This window comes from Dunckerocampus dactyliophorus, chromosome 10 (genome assembly GCF_027744805.1).
Source record: "Dunckerocampus dactyliophorus isolate RoL2022-P2 chromosome 10, RoL_Ddac_1.1, whole genome shotgun sequence".
Lineage (NCBI taxonomy): Eukaryota > Metazoa > Chordata > Actinopteri > Syngnathiformes > Syngnathidae > Dunckerocampus > Dunckerocampus dactyliophorus.
In genome coordinates this window covers 5,587,378-5,611,936 of record NC_072828.1, presented here as the reverse complement: position 1 = coordinate 5,611,936, position 24,559 = coordinate 5,587,378, and the positions used below count along the sequence as shown (strand labels likewise).

The 24,559-nt window shown below is 39.7% G+C and overlaps 2 protein-coding genes across 4 annotated transcripts in view; one reads left to right on the top strand and one right to left on the bottom strand.

The window, feature by feature from the left end:
- Positions 1-13,787, bottom strand: part of gabrb3 (gamma-aminobutyric acid type A receptor subunit beta3) — a 47,480-nt gene extending 33,693 nt beyond the window's left edge. The window contains exon 1 of one of the 2 annotated variants that reach the window (XM_054790400.1): positions 13,372-13,787. In XM_054790400.1, coding sequence (XP_054646375.1) covers positions 13,372-13,469 — 98 coding nt within the window. In that variant the 5' untranslated portion in view covers positions 13,470-13,787. The remainder of the gene's footprint in view (positions 1-13,371) is intronic. The other variant, XM_054790398.1, reaches the window with a different exon arrangement.
- The window catches only part of gabra5 (gamma-aminobutyric acid type A receptor subunit alpha5), a 29,943-nt gene extending 5,789 nt beyond the window's left edge, over positions 1-24,154 (top strand). The window contains exons 6-10 of one of the 2 annotated variants that reach the window (XM_054790402.1): positions 4,101-4,183; positions 10,808-10,951; positions 15,159-15,311; positions 15,379-15,590; positions 22,921-24,154. In XM_054790402.1, the coding sequence (XP_054646377.1) occupies positions 4,101-4,183; positions 10,808-10,951; positions 15,159-15,311; positions 15,379-15,590; positions 22,921-23,235 (907 nt within the window). In that variant the 3' untranslated portion in view covers positions 23,236-24,154. The remainder of the gene's footprint in view (positions 1-4,100; positions 4,184-10,807; positions 10,952-15,158; positions 15,312-15,378; positions 15,591-22,920) is intronic. The other variant, XM_054790403.1, reaches the window with a different exon arrangement.
- Positions 24,155-24,559: the final 405 nt, after the last annotated feature.

Sequence of the window (24,559 nt, the reverse complement as noted above, 5' to 3'; positions counted from 1 at the left end):
AGAAAATAAAGTTGTACATTTTCGTGAAAAAAGTCAGACATTTCCGAGAATAAGGTTGTAAATTTTCGAGAAAAGGTTGGAATATTATGAGAAAAAAAGATGTAAATTTATGAGAATAAAGTCGTAAATTTATGAAAAAAAGTTGTGCATTTACGTGAAAAAAGTCAGACATTTCCGAGAATAAAGACGTAAATTTTCAAGAAAAGGTTGGAATATTACGAGAAAAAAAAGTTGGAAATTTACAAGAATAAAGTCGTAAATTTATGAAAAAAAAAGTTGTACATTTACGAAAAAGAAGTCCGACATTTACGACAATAATGTTGTAAATTTTCAAAAAAAAGAATATTACGAATATTACGAGAAAAAAAGTAATAAAGTAATAAAGTCGTAATATTACGTGTCATCGTGTCTTACGTGTCAGAGGGAAAACAGAGCACAGCTCTTCAGGAAGGAAGGAAAAATCCTTTTGCTTCAGGCAAGCTTTTATTTATAACGTGGCAGCAAAACAGAGCAGTTGAGCACAAACAGATTAGCATGTCTAGCCCTTCTCACTTCCGCCTGCCTTACCCCGCCCCCTCCACATGCCCAAGGCCAAAGGTCACATAAGTCCCCCCTTTTCATCGCTGTTTCAGGCAATGCTTGTAACATAAAGCTTTTTTCTGAAGTCGTAAATTGGCGACCTTATTCCTGTAAATTTAGGAGAAAAAACACACGTAATAAGTTATACAATATATAGAATATATATACAGTATATACTATATACTGTATATACAGTATATACTATATACTGTATATACAGTATATACTATATACTGTATATACAGTATATACTATATACAGTATATACTATATACTCTATATACAGTATATAGTCTTTTCTCGTAAACTTTATTCTCATAAACGTACAACTTTTTTTCATAAATTGACGACTTTATTCTGTTAAATTGAGGGCTTTAATTCTTGTAATTTTACGAGCAAAAACTCGTAATAAGTTATAAAATATAAGTTGGAAATATATGATATAATATATAGATATCTATTATATATATAATATAATAAGTTATAAAATATTGTAAAAATGTAGGACTTTATTCTCGTAATATTACGAGTTTTTTCTCGTAAACTTTATTCTCATAAACGTAACAACTTCTTTTCATAAATTGACGACTATATTCTGTTAAATTGAAGACTTTATACTTGCAAATTTACGACTTTATTCTCAAAATTATTATTTTTTTCAATGTGGCCCTAATAGTTCTTTTTCTTTCTTTTTTTTTAGTTCTATTTTTACACTTTTACCACAGTAAAAAAGTGAGTGTGACCCTTAAAAATGCTAAAAAGTAGGGATGCCCAGGTCAGGGTTTTATGCTGTCGATGCCGATCATCCATGTGTGAAATCAGCCGATACAGATACCGATCACATTGAGGTGTAAATTTTATGATGAGTGCTATTGGCCCCTGGTGTCACGTCCAAGGTTCCCTGACTGTCAGGGGGCCCCACAAAAACCCATAATTGTTCAGAAATAACGTGTTTTTTTTTTTAATGGGGCCCAGAATTGCTGGTTGCAGCCCTGCTATTGGTTATATGATACGAAAAAGGGAAGGCCTTCCAGGTATCACGCAGACGGGCTCCAAGCGGCAAACTCGGTGTCCTCCACCACTGAGAGAGGCTCGTCATCTAGTCCGATGAATTCAATGATCTTTTGGGTTATTTGCTTTAGACTGCTGACGGTCACGCGCACACGGGCGAGTGTCGTCCAGCGTTTGGCCTCGCTAGCTGCTGTTTGACTGATGATCACACCGCGAGCCTCCAAAACTCACCAAGTTTGGTCTTCAAATGCCGTATTGAATTAAAGCTTTTTAGCGTGCTACTTCGGCGAGATATTTTTTGTGGCACGTTCTGTACGGTGCAAAATTCCCCCGGTCCAAAAGTCCCACACGGCAGACATGATTGTTTTTGGTTTGGCACGCCTGCGCAGTGTGAAGGAAAGTGGGCGGCGGACGCTCGCTACAGGCTGCATGCTGCAGTATTACGAGCCACAGGTGATCGGCTTTTGTGATTGCCGTTGAAAGGCGTCTATCCGCATATGCCGAACACGTGCTTTTTCACGGAAATTGGACAATATTGATCTGTGGCCGATCAATCGGAGCATCCCTACTAAAAAATGAAGGGTTAGCTTATTTTTACACTTGTACGACAGTGACCGATGCTGGAAAGTAAGACGTTAGCTTTTCCTTACACTTGTATGACGCTTAACAACTATAAAAAGTAAGTGGTTAACTTCTTTTTACACTTGTTTGACCCTTAACAATGCTAAAAAGTGAAGGATTGGCTTCTTTTTACACTCGCACCAGTTAACAACGTTAGAAATTAAGACGTTAACTTCTTTTTACACTTGTATGACAGTTAACAACTCGAGAAATTGAGTGTTTAACTAATTTTACACTTGTTTGACCCTTAGAAGTGCTAAAATGGGAAGGGTTAGCTTCTCCCTACACTCGTATGACATTTACACAGGTTAGGAATTAAGAGGTTAACTTTTTTTCACACTTGTATGACAGTTAATGACCCTAGAAAGTGAATGTTTAGCTTCATTTTACACTTGTATAGCAGTTAATGACGCCAAAATGTGAGTGTTTAACTTCTTTTTACACTTGATTGACCTTTAACAATGCCAAAAAGTGAAGGGTTAGCTTATTTTTACACTTGTATGATAGTTAACACTAGAAAGTAAGAGGTTAACTTTTTTTTACACTTTTATGACAGTTAACCACACTGGAAAGTGAGTGTTTAGCTTCTTTTTGCACTTGTTTGACACTTAACAATGCTAAAAAGTGAAGGATTATCTTCTTTTTACACTTGTATGACAGTTAATGATGCTAGAAAGTCAGTTTCCAACTTCTTTTTACACTGATATGGCCTTTAACTACACTAGAAAGTGAATGCTTAACTTCTTTTTACACTTGTTTGACCCTTAACAATGCTAAAAACTGAAAGGTTACCTTCTTTTTCACTCGTATGACCGTTAACGACGCAAAAAAAGTGAGTTTTTAGCTTCTTTTTACACATGCACGACAGTTAACAATGCTAGAAAGTGAGTAGTTAGCTTTTTTACACTTGTATGATCGTTAGCAACTCTAAAAAGTGAAGGGTTAGTTTCTTTTTACACTTGTTTGACAGTTAACAATGCTAGAAAGTGCATTTTTAACTTCTGTTTACACTTCCAAGACTGGTAGACGCCGGAAAGTAAGTGGTTAACTTCTGTTTATGCTTGTTTTACCCTTAATAATGCTAAAAAGTGAAGGTTAGCTTCTTTTTAGACCTTTTATTTGACTGTTTATCTTACTATAAACAGTGCTTAACGTCTTTTTCCACCTGTATGACCGTTAACAACACGGCAAATAAGTCACGTGCGTGTGATGTGAATAATGTTATCTACACGGCTTCTGAATTAAAGTTAGGACTCAAGTGTTTTTTATTTTTATTTTTTAATTTTACATCTCAATATAAACAGTGGGTAACGACTTTTTACACGTGTATGAGAGTTAAAAGCTCAACAAAAAATGTAACGCGAGACTTTTCTGTATCAGCGTCATGTGCGTTTATGCAGTCCCTCATTGTAACACTCCCATCAATGTCCACTGGAGGGCAATGTAGGACACAGAGTAAGCAAGGCCACCACTAAACACACACACGCACACACACACACACACACACACACACGCACGCTGAGTTTTGTTGACTCATATTAAAATAACTCATATTAAACCAAATTTACATTCCATGACAATGCTATGCAACTAAATTTTGTATGTATTTATGAATTGTTGTTGAAAAAATAATGACGTCACTCAACGTTATGGAGTATTTTGATGTTATTCCACGTGTGTCCACAACGTGGCAGTAGCAGATAAGGCTTGCATGAAGAACACGCTTTTACAATTCAATTCTCACTTTTACTGATAACAACAATTTAATTGGATCATCTTTTGGTTTGTAGAGAGGACTTAAATTAATAATAGTAATAATAATGATAATCAGAATAAAATATTGGTCCAAAATTATGCGTTTTGTGAAGACTGTGTCTTCTCGTTTTCAGACTGACCATATCGGCAGAGTGTCCCATGCAACTTGAGGACTTCCCCATGGACGCACACGCATGTCCCCTTAAGTTTGGAAGCTGTGAGTGTCAACGCTTTCATTTATCTATTTATTTCTTTTATATTCAAACAAGAAGTTGCAACGCAAAGTGACGCAAACCTGGAGCGTCCTTTTCATTCAACCAATGAGGGAGCTCTTACAGGAAGCGAGACAGGAAGTGCACGGCTTATAGGTGGGCGTGGTCTGGTTAAGGTTTCATCATGACATGATGCATCAGTAATGTGGCTGCGAGGTCCCACATGAGCCACATGCGCCCCTCTAATTTTAACACCAAAAATGCCTAAAGTGACACATGTGGTGTGAGATTAAGAAACACACACTAAAGTGTTGCCCACGGGGTCGTGACTTTTGGCCACTCCCACGCCCACTAGAGCCGCCACTACTTGGACCCGTCGGCTCAAACGCAAACAATTGGACTCAAACTCAAAACCGCTTGGATTAATTGCAAAGTAGTTAAATGCAAGACGCTACCTGCGCCGCCTTGTGGCATCCAAAGGAAACAATGCTTCTGCACAAATGATATGAAAATCATTTTAATATTTTTAAATATTATTTGTTTATTGTTAATGTTAGTATGCAGGTAATATATACAGAACCATTCATTTATTAATATTTATTCATTACGTATATTTATATACATATTCAATAAACTTCAATCAATATTTATATTGATTTATGGTTGTTGTGTATTTTAATTCAATTAATTAAAACTTCAGCAAAAATAATAAAATAATTCAATATATAATGGTTTTTAAATATTGTTTATTGTTAATATTCGTATTAAATTAATTTATATTAACTGTTTTTTTACAATATTTATTTATTACATATACAATTCTATTCATATTAATTATATTATAATAATTAATTGAATATTTATACTTTTGTTTATTTTTAAATTAATTAATTAAAAAGTTCAGAAAAAATAACAGGAAAATCATGTAAAAAATTGTTTAATGGTATTTAAATATTATTTGTTTTTGTTAATATTTGTATTCAGTTGATTTTGATTAACTATTTATTTATTTAGATTTATTTATTGTCTACATTTTTATTCGGATGAATTATATTAAATGAACTTAATGAATAAAATATGTATATTGATGTACATACATTGTTTATTTGAATTCATGATATTACATCATTAATATTACTTAATTTATTTACATAATGAAACATACATTTTGCCCTTATCAAGATAATAATTTTATTTAGCCACTTTAAAATGTGTTTAATGTGCTTTTGCATTGGCATGTATATCATATATATTTATTTTATATTTTGGTTCGTTTAGCCACATCAGAGGGTCAAAATATTAGAAATGGCTCTCAGTGTGTTTGTGCAGGGACAATATCAAAGTAGACACTGCACACGAATTCATAGATCACCTTTTTACCTTTTTGTGGGATACAAAATGCTAAAAAAGAGTAGGGAAATGCTTAACTGAAAAAGTAGACAAGATGCAAAAAAAGAGTAGGGGAAACGCTAAATTGAAAAAGTAGACAAAATGCTAAAAAAAAAAAGGAGAGAATGCTAAATTGAAAAAGTAGACAAAATGCTACAAAAAAGAAAATGCTCAATAACAAAAGTAGAGAATATGGAAAAAAGTAGCAAAAGTGCTTTTAAAAATAGAGAAAAATGCTTTAAAAAAAGATTGATTTAAAAAAGTACAGAAAATGCTAAATTTAAAAAAGTAGAAAAAATGTTAGAAAAAAGAAGAGAAAATGTTAAATAAAAAGTTGAAAAAATGCTATTTAAAAAAGTTAAGAAAATGCTAAGTAACAAAAGTAGACAAAATGCTAAAAAAAAAAAGTCGAGAAAGTGCGATTTCAAACAGCAGCAAAAAATGCTAAATAATAAAAAAGTTTAAAAAAATATTGTGTTTGAAAAGAAAGTGAGGCACCAGAGAGGATTTGATGTATTATTCTTATATTTGTGCTGATTAGACCGCTTTAGTTGCACGTCAAGCTGCTTTCCTTTGAATAAAACGGTGTAAAGAGGCAATAACTACACAAAAAGAGCTTGTCCTTGAGTATTACAAAAAGAGGCGACAAATAAAAGTGGATAAAACATACTGGCTAAAATAATACTAATGATATAGAATATTAGGCCCTAAAAGCCTTTTTGAATTATTATTATAATTTGTAAAAATACTGAGCCATAAACGTTGCAGCGATGCCTGTCCCGCATCCGGTTTCTCTCAGGCTCCATTAACCCAAGCTAATCCTTTGACCCTTGTGGACCCCACCCCCAACCCCGCCACCCCCGCCAAGCTTTCAACGCTGCGGCGGATCTGTTCTTTGCCGCCTTAATCACCTCTCATGGACGCTAAGCTACTATCAGTGACCGTGGCTGGCAGTGAAACTTTAGCACTTTTGAAAGCGATGGCTTATGTCAAGTATAGAAGGGAAATTGGGATGGAAGTAAAACAGTCGATCCCCCACTATACCCTCCAAGGCCAAACACCAATAATGGACGTAAAAAGCCCTCAACATGCCTGTTTTTGATACTGTAAAGCAGGGGTGTCCAAAGTACAGCCCGTGGTCCATTAGGTGGCCCGCAACAGTTTTTTTTATTGGCCCACGGTATGTTCTAAAAATATAATTTTACAAGAAAATTTAAAAAAAAGAAAAATCAGCAGTAGTTAGTTAGCATAGCATAGAGAAGCATAGAGTTGAAATATTAAAATTATAATTTTTTTAATTTTATGAGAAACAAACAAAACAATGATGAAGTTGTAATTTTTTAAAATGTAGGTTTAGGAAAAAGTATGAGAATAAAGTCCAAATATTATGGGAATAAAGTAATAATTACAAAAAGCAAATTTACCAGAAGAATGTGGAAATAGTTGAAAAATTAAAAAAAGCAACAACAGCAGAAATAAAAAAAAAAAACAGCTGTAATTTTACGAGAATAAAGTCCAAATATTCAGAGAACCAAGCCGTATTCTAATGAGAAAAAAAGTCACAATTTCACGGGAATAAAGTCGTAATATTATGAGTAAAAATAATGGCAATTTTATTAGCACTGAGTTGAAAATTAAAGAAAAAAATATTTTTAAAGTGTGAATATTATGAGAAACAAAAAAAATATATAAAAAGTTGTCATTGTTGAGAAATGATGTTGCAGAAAAGTTGCAATACTACAGGAATAAAGTAAAAATATAAGTCATAATTACGAGAAAATTATTTAATTGAAGAAAGTTGACATAAATGGAAAAAAACCAAACAACAAAAATGGGAAAAAAGACCAAAGTTCATACTAACGAGGCACTTTTCGCCTCCAGCATGTGATACAGTATACGGTATACTGTAGGCTATTATTTCTCCAACTGCACTTGTATATACAGTAGCTTCTAAGCATATGCTGTACAAAATATCAAAGTGGCAAAGTTACGTCCTTTCATTTTCACTATGTTAAAAACGTTGGCACCCCTTTGCTCTCAAGCCTATGAAATGCTTCTCAAGGCATTTCAAATTCAGTTTTACATGCTTGGAAAGAATTGCGGGCATACATTATACACTACAGTATTGTACAGTAATATTACAGTACTACACCATTATGTCTTGTCAGAGCATCTTCCTGCTGGGAAATGTTGAGGCGCATCTGTAACCTTCTCATGTTCTCTTATTAAAGCAAGGACTGTGCGTTTTATTGTTTTGACCAATCACAGTGTGAGTTATCAGGAGGTAGATGTATGCACAAGTGAAGAGATGAGGGCGCCGGCTGCTTGGAGACAATAATCCCGGCGGGCGGACTGGGCCTGGGGTCAATCTGGGGATACTGAAGACAATCTGCAAAGTCTTCTGACACCACACTTGCTGGATTAGTGCTCTAAGATTGGACACAGATTTAGCGCCCTGACAGGGGTTTTGCTTTCCAAGCGGGTTCGACGTGCATTTTTCCCTATTAAGGGTTAACAATGCGCTTTTTGCGGGAAAAGTCAACCATTCGTTCGGCTTTTTAGGCCTCCAGGGGCGGCTAGGGGGGCACCTTTGGGGGCTCGGTGCAGCCTCAAAGGCGCTGTCAAGCTTGGGACCTTTGAGGCCGGTCCCCGAGCCGAGTCCTCACAGCCCCAGCGGCGTCCTTCTAACGTGTCCAACCGTGTCAACTGGCGTCTTAACGAGCGCACGAGGCTAATCTTGTGCCTCGAGCGGAACAGGTGAAAGGTCAGGTGATGTGTGACAGCGGCGCCACATTTGTAACCCTAACGGTGCAGCCGACGGCCACGTGTAGGAATCTCATGTTCTCGACTGTGAGCCGAGTTCCGGTCCGCTACCGGGTGCTGAGTTTGGTGCTGCGTCACCTCATGTGTGAAGTTACAGCAACAAGTAGGACTTTCTTTCTCTGACATTTATGCAATGGAAAACATGCACAACAATATGGATGGACTTCAACGAGATAACGAGCATCCACGTGACGTTTTTGTACAAATATGAAAAACCTCCATTTGACTTCTCTCCCCTGGGAGGCATGGAAATGTGGAGAAAACACACAAACACACACACACACACCTGTTGTGATGATGTCTGGGTTGTTGTTTTTTCAAAAATAAACACCTGGCATTTTGACGCTGGTTTTATATCTGAAACTTTATTGTCTCATTCTGTTCACCTCGTATTAATTCAGTGCAAGGTTTTATTTTGATAGGGGCCTTTGAGGCTGCCGTTCCTGTTTTTTTGTGTTAAAAGAGCAAATGAAGAGGGCCCCTGGCTGTGTTCACCTTCGGTCCCAAAATTGCTAAGTCCGCCACTGCATATCATATAGCCCAGGGGTCACCAACGTGCACGATGGTGCGCGCGGGCATGTGGTCGCCTCCCACGAACACATGAGGCGCCTGCAAGCCTGCTTTTCATTCAGGTTTTCAGTTGTGAGAACACGAGAAGTGCAAAATACCAGCATTCTGTTGCATGTTCTGGTAAAACAAGCATATCCGCTTTGTTTGGCTTGAAATAAGCTATGAAAATAGCTCTTGGCCATTTTCATTTTGGAAAAGTAGCTCTCACGAAATAAAATGTTGGTGACCCCTGATATAGCTAAAAGTACATTTAAAAATGTACACGTGATCCATTTCAGTATCGGTAGCGGACGATTTTACTCATCGGCCGCATAAAACACTGATTGGAGCATCCCTAATTTTGACTTTATTCTGCTAATTTTATGACTTTTTCTGCAACTTAATTTTCCAAAAATTACAACTTATTTTATTGTTTTGCTTGTTTCTCATAATATTCCTTTTTTAATTTTTTATTTGTACAAAAAAAGTATTTCTTTAATATTTAAACTTGGTGCTACTAAAATGACGGTTTTTTTTCATAATACTACAACGTTATTCTCGTAAAATTATTCTTGTAAAATTACAGCAGATTTTTCCATTTTTGCTGTTTTTGTTTGGTTTTGTTTTTTTATATTTACATATATTTACATATTTTTAGAATGTGCAGCCCAGCCACTGGCCGTACTTTGGACACACCTGCCTTATTGTACCCAAAATTAACCCAACCGTCACCTTAAAAAAAAAAGTGGTATGCACCGATTGGTGATTTCGGCGTACCGTTACAGCCCGAGATGTTCCCATGCTCAACTTTCACTTTTATATTGTTTCCTTTTGAAAAAGTCTGTGTGCAGATGTATGACATGGCTGAAGTGTCACATGACTGACATACCACGCATCCTCTGCAGGCAAAAGGCATCAAAAAATAAGTTGTTTTAGTAAATATCAGTGAAATTATTCTTCCTTCGGCATCCAATGTTAATAATAATAACAATGTTGCTGTAGCTTGGTTAACATGCACGTGACATTTTATGTAAATGGGGCATCGTTGGCACTTTTTGGAGGCTTTTTCGGAAGGCTTGATAGGCAGAATAAGTGCATGGTTCCCATACATGCAGTAATGAGTAATGAGTCTCTTTTTATCTGTTTTTATGTTTTTAGAATGCACAGAAAAGAGAAAGACATATGTGTTCATGTCACACATCACAACTTTTGTTCTCATTAGAATACAACTTTTTTTTCTTATTACTTTGACTTTATTCTTGAAAAATGCTGATTTTTTTCTCTAAAATTTCAAGTCTATGCTACTAAAAGGACATTATATCCCCTCATGCTATTACGAGTTTATTCTTGTAAAACTGTGAGCTTTTTTTCTCGTTAGAATACGACTTTGTTCTCTGAATATTTTGACTTTATTTTTGTAAAATTACAGCTTTTTTTCATTTCCGTTGTTGTTTTATTAATTTTCTATTTCAACTTCTATTTCTACACCAATAATATTACGACTTAAAAAAAATAACGTCTTTCTTTAATATTTCAACGTTATGTTACTAAAATGACGACGTTACTACGTTCTTGTAAAATTATGACTTTTTTTCGTTAGATTACAACTTTTTTCTTGTAATATTTTGACTTTATTCTTGTAAAATTGCTGCTGATTTTTCCATGTTTGCTGTTGTTGGTGTTTTTAATTTAGTTTTCTTGTTAAATAAAATTTTTAGAATGTGCTGTGGGACAATCAAAAACAGCCGCAGGCCATGCTTCGGACACCCCATGCTTTAACCTGTGCAGGTGTACCTAATGAAGTGTCCAGCAGGCGTGCGTCTGCTTTACTTCCAGACGAACTGACACGGGATTTTTGGCTTCCTCAGACGCGTACCCGGTCTCGGAGGTGGTCTACACATGGACGAAGGGGGCGGCCATGTCGGTGGTGGTGGAGGAGGAGGGATCCAGGCTGAACCAGTATCACCTGATCGACCAGACGGCGGGGACTGAGGACATTCACACCAGCCGAGGTGAGGCGCTCGCTCGCATCGCTCGTCCGAAAGATGCCAGTGTTGTCAAGTGGAGCGGGACGGAGGCGATGAATGAATGAATCATTTGGGAAGGCCAGCTGTCCTCAGAAAAAAAAAAACCACTTATCCACCGTCCCAGCAGGGTTAATCCGCACTCCGGGCCCAGCAGTTGTGCTTTTACCGAGTGATGTCAGCGCTCTGGGATTGGCTGCCAGGGGGCAAGGGGGCATAGCAAGTGATGTGTTACGTAAAATAACATTCTGTGGAGAGCGAAAATGTTTCACTCTGGATGGTTTATGGCAAGGGTGTGCAGACGTTTTCCCAGTGAGGGCCACATAGTGAAGAATGAAAGGATGCAACTTTGCCACTTTGATATTTTGATATTTGGATATTTTGTAAAGCAACACATGTATACAGTATATGCTAAGAAGTTAGATATATTTCAAGAAAAAAACTGCATATCAGCTTTGTCATAAAGGTGAAAACGCCTGTTACGCACACGGGGAGAACATGCAAACTCCACACAGAAATGCCCAGGGGAGAATCAAACCCAGGTGTTCCCGATCTCCAGGCTGTTCCTGTATTGGCCAAAGTGCTAACCACTAGACCACCGTGCAGCCCATTATGACTTTATTCCCATGATATTTTGACTCTATTCCCATAATATAACTTTTTCCCCAGCCTAATTTTCCAAAAATGACAACTTTATTTTGTTTTGTTTGTTTCTTATAATACTGAGCTGTGGCCGAGTGGTTAGCATGTTGGCCACACTGTCAAGAGATCGGGAAGACGTCGGTGGAGACCGCCTCTGTGTGGAGTTTGCATGTTCTCCCCGTGTGTGTGTGGGTTTTCTCCGGGTACTCCGGTTTCCTCCCACATTCCAAAAACATGCATGTTAGGTTAATTGGAGACTCTAAATTGTCCATAGGTATGAATGTGAGTGTGAATGCTTGTTTGTCTATATGTGCCCTGCCATTGGCTGGCCACCAGTCCAGGGTGTACCCCGCCTGTCGCCCGAAGTCAGCTGGGATAGGCTCCAGCGTGCCCCCGCGACCCTAATGAGGATAAGCAGTATAGAAAATGGATGGATGTTTCTTATAATATTATGACTTTTAAAAAACAACCTATTTTTGCTTCAATAATAAATATAAACAATGAAATAAAAGTAAATATTACATTATTTGTCCTCATAATATTGCATATTTATGTGGTATTCCAAGGTACTTGTAAATTGTGACTTTTTTCTGGTTAGAATGTGACTCTTTTCTCTTCATATTTTGCCTTCATTCTCATTAAATTCCAGCAGGGTTTTTTTTCAGTTTTTTCCTTTTTCCCTACTATTTCAACTTTTGTCATTAAAATTTTATTCTCAGAATTATTACTTTATTCCCATCAAATTTAGACTTTTTTGTCATCACATTGTAACATTTTCTGCAACCTAATTTTCCAAAAATGTAAACTTTATTTGTTGTTTTATTGGTTTTTCAATATATTCCGACTTGTATATTTCCTTTAATTTTTGAATTTATTCTTGTAAAATTATTTTCTTGTTAGATTACAACTTTATTCGCATAATATTTAAACTTTATTTAGTTTTGTTTGTTTCTCATAAAATAATAAAAAAAAAATATTCAGAAATAATTATAAGTAATGACATTTAAAAATGGAATTACCAGTATTTTTTAGAGTTTATTTTCATAAAAGTGCGACTTTTTTGCTCGTTGGAATGCGACTCGGGCTGCACGGTGGCCTAATGGTAGGCATGTAGAAAATGGATGAATGAAGAATGCAGCTCTTTTCTCTTCATACTTTGACTCCATTCTCATAAAATTCCAGCTGTTTTTCCATTTTTGCTGGGTTTTTAAAATTTTTTCCCACTATTTCAACTTCTGTAAATCTGCTTGTCATAATTATGACTTTATTCCCATCATATTTTGACTTTATTGTCATCACATTATATCTTTCTGCAACTCAAGTTCCCAAAAAGGACGTTTTTTCCTCATAATACTACAACTTGTATTTTTTTGTGCAATATTTCAACTCGTAAAATCACAACTTTTTCACGTTATATTACAATATTTTTCTCTTTGACTTTATTATTGTAAAATTTCTTATTATTTATTATTGTAAGTTTTAGTTTACTGGTTAAAATATATTTTTAGAATGTGCTGAGGGCCAATAAAAAAACAGTGGCGGATAGCAAATGGCCCCAGGGCCACACTTTATTTAAATATAAAGTTAAAAACACATTCTCGCCCCTTTTGGACCACCTCACCAGCCGAGGCAGACAGGACGTACTGAGCCGTTGCTAATCTGAGCGACAAACCGACCTTAAGCGGACCAGAATAGCTCAGAGTGGGCAGGGCGGGGCCCAATTTAGTAACTGAATCCTTGCCACGCGAACCCGGCCCGGTACTCACCAGTTGACCAGCATGGCCGCGTTGTTCTCTGCGATGAATGGAAGCTCGCCGCAGACCAGGCTCCAGAATCCAAAAGCCAAAGTCCACCAGGGACGCATTTTAGTTCCGTCTCACGCCTCCCGGAGGTCGGGTCAGATCTGAGCACGGGAGACCCGGGCCTGGTACCACCGAGCTGGGCTGCAGGCTGCGAGTGGTAGCGAAGGCGACACAGGCGCCGGTCTAATCGGGGACATGATGATGATGACGATGACGATGACGGCGTCCTAAAGTTTCCCGCACGGTGCCCCTTCGCCAGCCCCCATCACCCTCGCCCTCGTGCCGCCTCTGTCTTGAGCGCACCTGCCGCCTCGATCCGTCTCCCTGGTGTCCAAGCTCTGGGGAGGATGTGAGACGATAGAGATCCTGACACACACACACACACACACACACACACACACACACACACACACACACACACACACACACAGAGTGAGAGAGGCTCTACAGATTGTGACAAGGGATTAGCGGGGTAGAAAAATCGGATTTTGCCAGGAGAAAGCGGCGGTCATCTGTGGGCTAGCTGGCTCGACAGGATTTTTATTTAGTTGGTTTTGCAATCTTCAGTTGGTAGATATTAGGGATGCACTGATTCACATTTTTTCCCGATACCTGAATTTGGATATCTGTTGATACCAGATCGCTGTCTGCTTGATGTTGTTATTGTCTATACGTGTCCATTCACAATGCAGCTGTACATGGAGATAATGTTGTTCCCGCTCTAGACCAGGGGTGACCAAGTGCGGCCTGGGGCCCATTTGCAGCTCGCTCTGTTTTTTTTTATTGGCCCGCGGTACATTCTAAAAATAGAATTTAACAAAAGTAAAAAATATAAAACAACAACTGTTGTTGGAATCAAACAAGAAAAAGTCTGAATTTTGCAAGAATAACATCATAATATTATGAGGAAAAATAGCATCATTTCAGTAGCATAATGTTAAAATAAAGAAACTTTAATGTTTTAAAAGTTTAACATTATGAGAAACAAACTACAAATAAAACTGTAATTTTTGTCAAATTAGGCAGCGGATAACTTTGTAATGTTATGAGAACAAAGTCAAAATACAATAACAATAAAGTCTTTACAAGAAGAACATTTAAATGAAGTGAGTTGAAATAGTTGGAAAATTAAAAAAAAAAACAGCAAAATGGAAAAAAGACAGCTTTAATTTTATGAGAATAAAGTAAAAATATGAAGAGAAAAAAGATGTATTCTAAATACAAAAAAGTTCAAAATTTTACCAGAATAAACTAGTAATATTATGAGGAAAAATTATGTCATTTTAGTAGCATAGAGGTGAAATTTTAAAGAAAAAAAATATGTTAAAGTTGTAATATTTTGGGAAACATACAAAACAAAGAATATAGTTGTAGGTTTTGGAAAAATTACAAGAATAAAATTTACAAGAAGAAAGTTGAAATAATTGGAAAACTAAAAAAAACAGCATAAATGTTGAAAAAACTGCTGTAATTTTACGAGAATAAAGTCAAAATATTAGGAGAAAAGAGTTGTATTCTAATGAGAAAAAAGTCGCAATTTTACGAGAATAAACTCGTAATATTGTGAGGGAAAATAATGTCATTTTAGAGCACAGAGGTGAAATATTAAAGAAGAAATCTGTAATTTTTTAAAAGTTGTAATATTATGTGAAACAAACAAAACAAAATAATGTTGTTTTGTAAACTGGAATGACTTGATTGACAGGTTGGAAAGAGCAATAACAAAGTGGAGCTGTGCTGGTGTTTGTCAGGTCAGTACACAGTGATGATGGCTCACTTCTACCTGAAGAGGAAGATCGGCTACTTTGTGATCCAGACGTACATGCCGTGCTTCATGACCGTCATCCTGTCTCAGGTGTCCTTCTGGCTCAACAGGGAGTCGGTGCCGGCACGCACCGTCTTTGGTGAGCGTGCACGCCGCGCTCCGCCATTCCAGTGTAGGACTGTACTGACGGCTGTTGTCCCCTGCAGGCGTGACCACTGTGCTGACCATGACCACCCTCAGCATCAGCGCACGCAACTCGCTGCCCAAAGTGGCCTACGCCACCGCCATGGACTGGTTCATCGCCGTGTGCTACGCCTTCGTCTTCTCCGCCCTCATCGAGTTTGCCACCGTCAACTACTTCACCAAGAGGAGCTGGGCCTGGGATGGCAAGAAGGCCATGGAGGCCCAGCAGCCCAAAGTAAGTCTGCACATTTCTTTTATATACTATTTATATACTATTTTCTTTTATACACTATTCGTATATACAGTGTATGTATATATATGTATATACTGTATATATATATATACAGTATATACTTTAAACTATTCCCTCACACCCTCCCCATCTCCCCTGGTAGGGTGGGTGGTCTGTTCATCTCAAGCTCAGGTCCTCTAGGACTGCGCTCTTCTGGACGGAGATGTCTAATGTTTCTCCAGGTATCTGCTGGAGCCACTTCTCCATTTTGGGGGACACGGCCCCAAGTACTCCTATGACCACAGGCACCACTGTTGCGTTCACCTTCCAGGCTCTCTCCAGCTCTTCCTCGAGCCCTTGGTATTTCTCTTGTTTCTCGTGTTCCTTTTTCCTGATATTGCCATCATTGGGGATGGCTACATCGATCACAATGGCTGTCCTCTGCTATTACCCATGATCATGATGTCCGGTTGGTTGGCCACAACCATCTTATCTGTCTGTATTCGGAAGTCCCAGGATCTTAGCCCTCTCATTTTCCACCACCTTGGGAGGTGTTTCCCATTGAGATCTAGGGGTCTCCAGTCCATATTCTGCACAGATGTTTCTGTACACTATACCGGCTACTTGGTCATGGCGTTCCATGTATTCTTTTCCTGCCAGTATCTTACACCCTGCTATTAGGTGCTAGACTGTTTCAGGGGCCTCTTTGCACAGCCTGCACCTGGGATCCTGCCTGGTGTGGTAGATCTGGTCCTCTATTGCTCTGGTGCTCAAGGCCTGTTCCTGTGCTGCCATGATTAGCGCCTCTGTGCTGTCCTTCAGTCCAGCCCTCTTTAACCATTGGTAGGACTTGTTCATATCCACCACTTCAGCTATCTGTCGGTGGTACATCCCATGCAGGGGTTTTTCCTCCTGTGATGGTTCCTCCAACTCCTTCTTTTCCAGTTTCCACTGCCTGAGACATTCACTAAGTGCTTCATCTCTTGGGGCCATCTTCCTGATATATTCGTGGAGCTTGGATGTTTCGTCTTGGATAGTGGTCCTGATGCTCACTAATTCTCAGCCTCCCTCTTTGCGCTTAGCGTATAGCCTCTGGATACTGGATTTGGGGTGGAACCCTCCGTGTATGGTGAGTAGCTTCCGTGTTTTAACATCTGCGGTCTGAACTTCCTCCTTTGGCCAGTTTATTATCCCAACAGGGTATCTGATCACTGGCAGGGCATAGCTGTTAATTGCCCGGATGTTGTTCTTCCCGTTGAGCTAACTTCTCAGGACTTGCCTTACACGTTGCAAATACTTGACCGTTACAGCTTTCCTTGTGGCCTCTTCTTGGTTACCATTTGCCTGTGGTATTCCAAGGAACTTGTAGCTCTCCTCAACATCAGTGCAACGCCCTCTGTATGGACTACCTTTCTCCAGTCCGAATGACATTCCAATGTCCCCGCTGTAGATCCTGGTGGTGTGGATCAGTGAGTCAATGTCTCGCTCGCTCTTAACAAACAGCTTGATGTCATCCATGTAGAGGGGGTGGCTGACGGTGGCCCCATTCTTAAGTCGGTATCCATAGCCAGTCTTGTTGATTGATTGGCTGAGGGGGTTCAGGCCTATGCAGAACAGCGGCGGGGACAGAGCATCTCCTTGGTATATGCCACATTCGATGGAGACTTGCGCAATTGGCTGGAAGTTGGCCTCAAGGGTGGTCTGCCACAGCCTCATTGAGTTGACCTTGTACAGCTTGTAAAGATTCAAGATTCAAGATTCAAGAGAGTTTTATTGTCATGTGCATAGTAAAACAGCAGTTATACCATGCAATGAAAATCTTATTCTGTTCATTCTCCCAAGAAAAGAAAGAAAACAAATGAAAGAATAAGAACATAAGAAACATAAACACATAAACATATATACCAATAAATTAAGCAACAACAACAGAAGAGACATTAATACAAGTAAATAATACAAATAAATAAATAAATAAATAGAGTGCTATGAGTGTGTGCGTGTGTTGCGTGCGGCGTGTGCGAGTGCTTCGTTGAGGAGCCTGATGGCCTGTGGGTAAAAGCTGTTTGCCAGCCTTGTGGTCCTGGACTTCAAACTCCTGTAGCGTCTGCCTGACGGTAGGAGTGTGAATAATGAGTGTTGTGGATGTGTGCTGTCCTTGATGAGGTTGTGTGTTCTTCGTAGGACTCTAGTTTTATAAATGTCTTGCAGTGAGGGGAGGGCTGCCCCAACAATGTTCTGTGAGGTCTTGATCACCCGCTGGAGTGCCTTCCTATCACGTGTTGTACAGTTACCGTACCAAACAGTGATGGAGGCGGTAAGGACACTTTCGATAGTGCATCTGTAGAAGCAACTCAGGATTGTGGTGGGCATGCCAAATTTCCTCAGTCTTCTCAGGAAGTACAGTCTCCTTTGGGACTTCTTCATAATTTGTTGGGTGTTGTGAGACCAGGTGAGGTCCTCGCTGATGTGTGTGCCAAGGAACTTGAAGGTTTTCACCCTCTCCACCTCAGTCTCATCAATAAACAGGGGTCTATGCGGCTCCTTTTCCCTTGTTCTTGGGTCAATGATCATCTCTTTAGTCTTATCTGTATTGAGAAGGAGATTGTTATCATGACACCAAGCTATGAGGTCCGCCACCTCTCTTCTGTATGATGTTTCGACACCACCAGTGATCAGTCCGATGACTGTGGTGTCATCCGCAAATTTAATGATGCTGGTGTTGTTCTGGGAGGCCACGCAATCGTAGGTGAAGAGCGTGTAGAGGAGTGGACTCAGCACACACCCCTGTGGGGTCCCAGTGCTCACAATTCTTGAGCTGGATGTGCGATTGTGGACTCTGACTGACTGGGGCCTGCCTGTGAGAAAGTTAAACACCCAGTTACAGAGGGAGGGAGACAGGCCAAGTGTGAGGAGCTTATTTGTGAGTTTGTGGGGGCAGACTGTATTAAAAGCAGAGCTATAGTCTATAAATAGCATTCTGACGTATGTGTCCTGGCCCTGTAGGTGAGAAAGGGCTGTGTGGATGGCAGTGTTGACTGCATCATCCGTGGACTGGTTCTGGCGATATGCAAACTGTAGAGGGTCCACAGTTGCCGCCGGGATGCTCTTTTTGATGTGGGTCATGACTATTCTTTCAAAGCACTTCATAACAATAGGAGTGAGTGCTATAGGGCGATAGTCATTCAAGCAGGTCACGTTGCTCTTCTTGGGTACGGGCACTATGGTGGTGGACTTAAAGCATGTCGGTACAGATGCTTGTGCAAGCGACAGGTTAAATATGTCAGCAAGCACATCAGCTAGCTCTGATGAGCAAACCCGAAGTGCACGTCCTGGGATGTTGTCTGGCCCTGCTGCTTTTCGTGGGTTTGTTTTGTTTAGAACCCTGCGCACATCAGCTGATGTCACCATGAGAGGTGAGTCCTGTGTGCTCCCCAGGTTCAGCCACCCTCTCTGCTCATCAGGAGTTTGGGTGTCAAAGCGGGCATAGAACTCGTTCAGCTCATCTGGAAGTGTGGTTTGGCTGGACGTGGCTACGCTACTCTGCTGTCGATAGTCTGTGATGTGCTGGAGCCCCGCCCACATGCGCCGAGGGTCTGAGGTGGAATAGTAGCCCTCCAGCTTCTGTCTGTACTGTCTTTTGGCCTCCCGTATGGACCTCCTCAGGTCATATCTGGCCTTTTTGTAGTCATCAGCGGTGCCCATGACAAATGCAGTCGAACGAGCACGTAGCTTAGCCCTTACATCACAGTTCATCCACTGTTTTTGGTTAGGGTATTTTCTGTAATACTTGGTGGTGGTAACAGTCTCTATACATGTGCTAATGTAGCCAGTAACAGCAGAAGCATATTCATCCAAATCAACAGTACAATCTTCCCTCCCCGCTGCAGTTTTAAACACATCCCAGTTTGTGCAGCCAAAGCAGTCCTGAAGTACTTGATCAGTTTCTTCATTCCACACTTTAACAGCTGTACTTACAGGGGGAGCTTGTTTAAGAAGTGCCTGTATGTTGGATAAAGGAATATAGAGATGTGGTCGGCCTTTCCAAAATGGGGTCTTGGAACAGCCTTCAAAGCACCTTTCATGTTGCTGTAGACTTGGTCCAGGATGTTATTTTCCTTTGTGGGAAAGCTTACATGCTGGTAATATTTGGGGAGGACAATCCTGAGGTTACAGTGGTTGAAATCGCCAGATATAATAAATACAGCGTCTGGGTGTTTGGTCTCGTGTTTATCAATGATGTCATGCAGGAGGCCTAGTGCATTAGCAGTGTTAGCTCGTGGTGGGATGTAAACAGCAGTTAAATACACAGCGCTAAACTCACGAGGCAAATAAAAAGGTCTGCATTTCACCATCAGCAGCTCAATGTCCTGCGAGCAGTGCTTTTCCATCGTCTGTACGTCTGTGCACCACCGTTTGTTTACGTAGACACAGACGCCGCCACCTCTGTGTTTACCAGACCGATCTCCCCGGTAAGCAGCAAATGATTCCAACTGGATCGCCGAGTCCGGTATATCCTCCGTCAGCCAGGTTTCTGTGAAGGTGAGGACACAGCATTCCCTGATCTCACGTTGAGCTGTAATCCTTGCTCGTAGTTCGTCCATCTTGTTTTCAAGAGAGCGGACGTTGGCTAGCAGCAGGCTTGGTAGCGGTGGCCTCGTCGCTCTAGCTTTTAGTCTGAGTCTGAGAGGCTAAATGAAAGTTCATGGTGAACCCTGCCGATGTTCAAAAGTGTCTCTCTGTTGTAATGTACTGCGTGAGTGTGTTGAATGTCCAAAATGAACAATAAAATAGCAAAAAATAGAAAAACACGGGAGAGTGTCACAGAGACGTCTGCCACGGAGGGCGCCATCTTTGATTGAAAGCTTCAGACATTCCAGGATCCATGTGTGCAGCATTGAGTCATAGGCTTTCTGGTAATCAATCTAGGCAGTGCACAGGTTTGTCTATCTGGTTTTGCAGTCTCGGGTGACAGTTCTGTCAACCAGTAGTTGGTGTTTGGCTCCTCTCGGGTGACAGTTCTGTCAACCAGTAGTTGGTGTTTGGCTCCTCTGGTGTTTTTATCGATGCCTTTCTGTGTTTCTGTCATGTATTGATCCATGTGGCCACTTATGTATCTTAGCTGCTATGATGCCTGACAGCAGCTTCCATGTTGTGGAGAGACAGGTCATCGGCCGGTAGTTGGATCGGACTGGTCCCTTCTGGGGGTCTTTCAGAATCAGGACTGTTCGCCCCTTGGTCAGCCATTCAGGGTGGGTCCCATTCCTCAGCAGTTGGTTCATTTGTGCTGTGTGTGTGTGTGTATGTATGTATATATATATATATATATATATGTATATATATATATATATACAGACCCTTTCCAAAAAATTAGAATGTCATGGAAAAGTTGTTTAATTTCCATAATTCCATTCAAAAAGTTAAACTTTCATAGATTATAGATTCAGGGCCCACAATTTAAACAATTTCAAGTGTTTATTTGTTTATTTTTACGTAATTTGGGCTTCCAGCTCATAAAACCCACGAAAACAGGAATTCAAAAAATTAGAATACTGTGAAGAAATCATTTACTTCTTAGTTTTTGCAGAAAAAAAGAAAGAAATTAGGATCACATCAAATCAATCAAAATATGGTACTTTCAAAACGATATGTCAATCTTCAATACTTGGTTGGGAATCCCTTTGCCTTAATCACTGCCTCGATGCCACGTGGCATTGAAGCAATCAGCCTGTGGCATTGCCTGGGAGTTATGGAAGCCCAGATTTCCTTGATGCTTGCTGTCAGCTCTTCTTTGTTGTTGGGTCTGGTGCCCCTCATGTTCCTCTTGAGAATACCCCATAGATTCTCAATGGGGTTTAGGTCCGGTGAGTTTGGCATGGGCATCAAACCAGGTTTTGGTGCTTCTGGGCAGGGGCCAGGTCCTGCTGGAAGATGAAATCTGCATCTCCATACAGATCCTCAGCAGAAGGAATCATGAAGTCCCCTAAAACATTCTGGTAGACTGTTGCGGTGACCTTGGATTTAAGAAAGCAGAGTTTACCAACACCTGCACCGGACATTGCACCCCAAATCATGACGGACTGTGGATATTTCACACTGGACCTCAGGCAGCTTGGGTTCTGTTCCTCACCCGTCTTCCTCCAAACCCTTGGACCGTGATTCCCAAATGAAAGGCACACTTTACTTTCATCGGAAAAGAGGACCTTGGACCACTGGCCAACAGTCCAGTCCTTCTTCTCCTTGGCCCAGTGGAGACGCTTCCTACGTTGGCTCAGGTTCACAAGTGGCTTGACCCGAGGAACCCGACAGTTGTAGCCCATCTCCCGGATGCGTCTGAATGTGGTGGTTTTTGAAGCTGTGACTCCCGCCCCATTCCACTCTTTCTGGATCTCTGCCAGATTCTTGAATCTTCCCTGTTTGATAATCCGCTGAAGCCCACGGTCATCTCTTTTGCTGGTGCATCTTCTCCTGCCACATTTTGCCCTTCCTCTAGACTTTCCATTGATATGCTTGGACACAGCACTCTGTGAACAACCAGCCTCCTTAGCTATGAACTTTTGTGGCTTACCCATCCTATGGAGGGTATCAATGATGGTCTTCTGGCCAGTTGTCATGTCTGCAGTCTTCTCCATATTGAACCAAACTGAAGCAATTTAATGACACCTGGGGAAGCCTGTGCAGGTGATTTGAGTTTAGTAGATGATTAGTGTGTGACACTCAGTTTAAAACATTCATGCCCTGCAAAATTTGGGCTGATTTCTTCACAGTATTCTAATTTTTTGAATTCCTGTTTTCGTGGGTTTAATGAGCTGGAAGCCCAATTTATGTAAAAATAAACAAATAAACACTTGAAATCATTTAAATTGTGGGCCCTGAATCTATAATCTATGAAAGTTTAACTTTTTGAATGGAATTATGGAAATTAAACAACTTTTCCATGACATTCTAATTTTTTGGAAAGGGTCTGTATATATGTGTGTGTGTGTGTGTGTGTGTGTGTGTGTGTGTGTGTATTTCTCCCTAGAATAAGATTTTTGTTCTCTTAATATTTTTGGCTTTATGCTCCTAAAATTACAACTTTTCCAACGAATTCAATTTTCTTCTCGGAAGTATGACTTTATTCGCATGATATGTTGACTTTATTCATACATTATAACTTTTTCCACAACCGAATTTTCCTAATTTTGTCTTCTTTCTGGTCCCACACAACAACTTTAGCAAGTATGCCTAGCTAGCTAACCAACAACAAAAGCCAAAGAAAAAGCTGTGAGGTCAGGCATGACGATGAGGATGTTGGCCATGATATCATTTCATGACATCTGTTGTCTTCCCACAGCGCAAGGACCCATTGGCGCTGTCCAAGAAGGCCAACAATGCACGCGCGGCCGCAGTCAACTACACGGCCAACATCACCAAGGACTCGTCCATCTCCACCATCTCCAACAGCACATCCGTCCAGCTCAAGGAGTCCAAGGCCCCCGACCCCAAAAAGACGTACAACAGCGTGAGCAAGATCGACAAGATGGCCCGTATCGTGTTCCCGGTGCTGTTTGGGACCTTCAACCTGGTGTACTGGGCCACGTACCTCAACAAGGAGCCAGTCATCAAGGGAGCCGGAAGTGAGACACAAAGCCAAGCCCTCGTTCACTAATCCTCCATCTTCTTGCTTTTATTGCATGCATGTTGCTTCTAGTTTCTCCTCTTGGGTCAGGGGTGTCCAAACATTTTTCTAGCGAGGGCCACATAGTGAAAAATGATAGGATGCAACTTTGTAAATGTAGATACAGTAGGCTAAGAAGTTATGCAGTATTTATTTCAAGAAAAAACTGCTTCTCAGCTTTGGTATATACAGTCATGGAAAAAATGATTAGAGCATCCTTGTTTCTTCAGTTTCCTGTTCATTTTAATGCCCGATACAACTAAAGGAACCTTTGTTTGGACAAATATAACAATGACAACAAAAATAGCTCATAAGAGTTACATTTTTTGGCAGTACAATGCTATAGCTATTCATGTAAGAACTTAAGTGATTTTGGTTATTACCAAGAAAACCATGGAAGTTGCTAGATATCAGCTCTTAATTCAACTCTTATGAGCTATATTTGTTATCATCAAACAAAGGTACCTTTAGTTGTACCAGGCATTAAAATGGATCAATAAACTGAAGAAACAAGGATGGTCTAATCATTTTTTCCATGACTGTATATGATTAAAGTTCTTGAATCTCGCTACAAAATACCTACGAAATACCATCTTTAGCCAGAAAGTTATACCAGCACTTTATGAAAAAGCTAAAAGTGATGTTGTCAACATGCTATCACGTGTCCGCTATTTCACTTAAGGCAGATGGTTGGACTTCACGTGCAACAGAGAGCTATTTAACTGTAACTGTCCATTACATTTCACCACAATGTTTAAACAATTATTTAAATACATCTGGTTGTTTTATTATTAGTTTTCTATTTGAAAAAACTAGTCTAATTTATTTGAAATATCACCCAAACGGTTCGCTTTTATTTATTTAAAAAACTTTCTGTTTGCATTTTCTTAAATAAAAGCATTTTAAGTCATTTTTTTCCTTCCTTTTTTGTACTGAAAATTAACCGAACCGTGCAGTGTAGTGCTCTAGTGTAGCGTTACACCCCTAATATATATACATACATACATACACACACACACACACTATATACTGTGTATATGTATATATATATCTATATATTTATATAGGTATATTTATACAGTATATAGTATATATACAGTATATAGTGCGCGTATGTGTATATATATAGTTCAACTTTATGCCACTAAAATTATGTTATTTTTCCTAATCCATAATATTATGACGCTACTCTTGTAAAAGTACGACTTTTTCTTGTTAGAGTAACACTTTTTTCTCTTCATATTTTGACTTTATTTTTGTAAAATTACTGCAGATATTTCCATTTTTGCTGTTGTTTTTTTTTTCTTGCTAAATT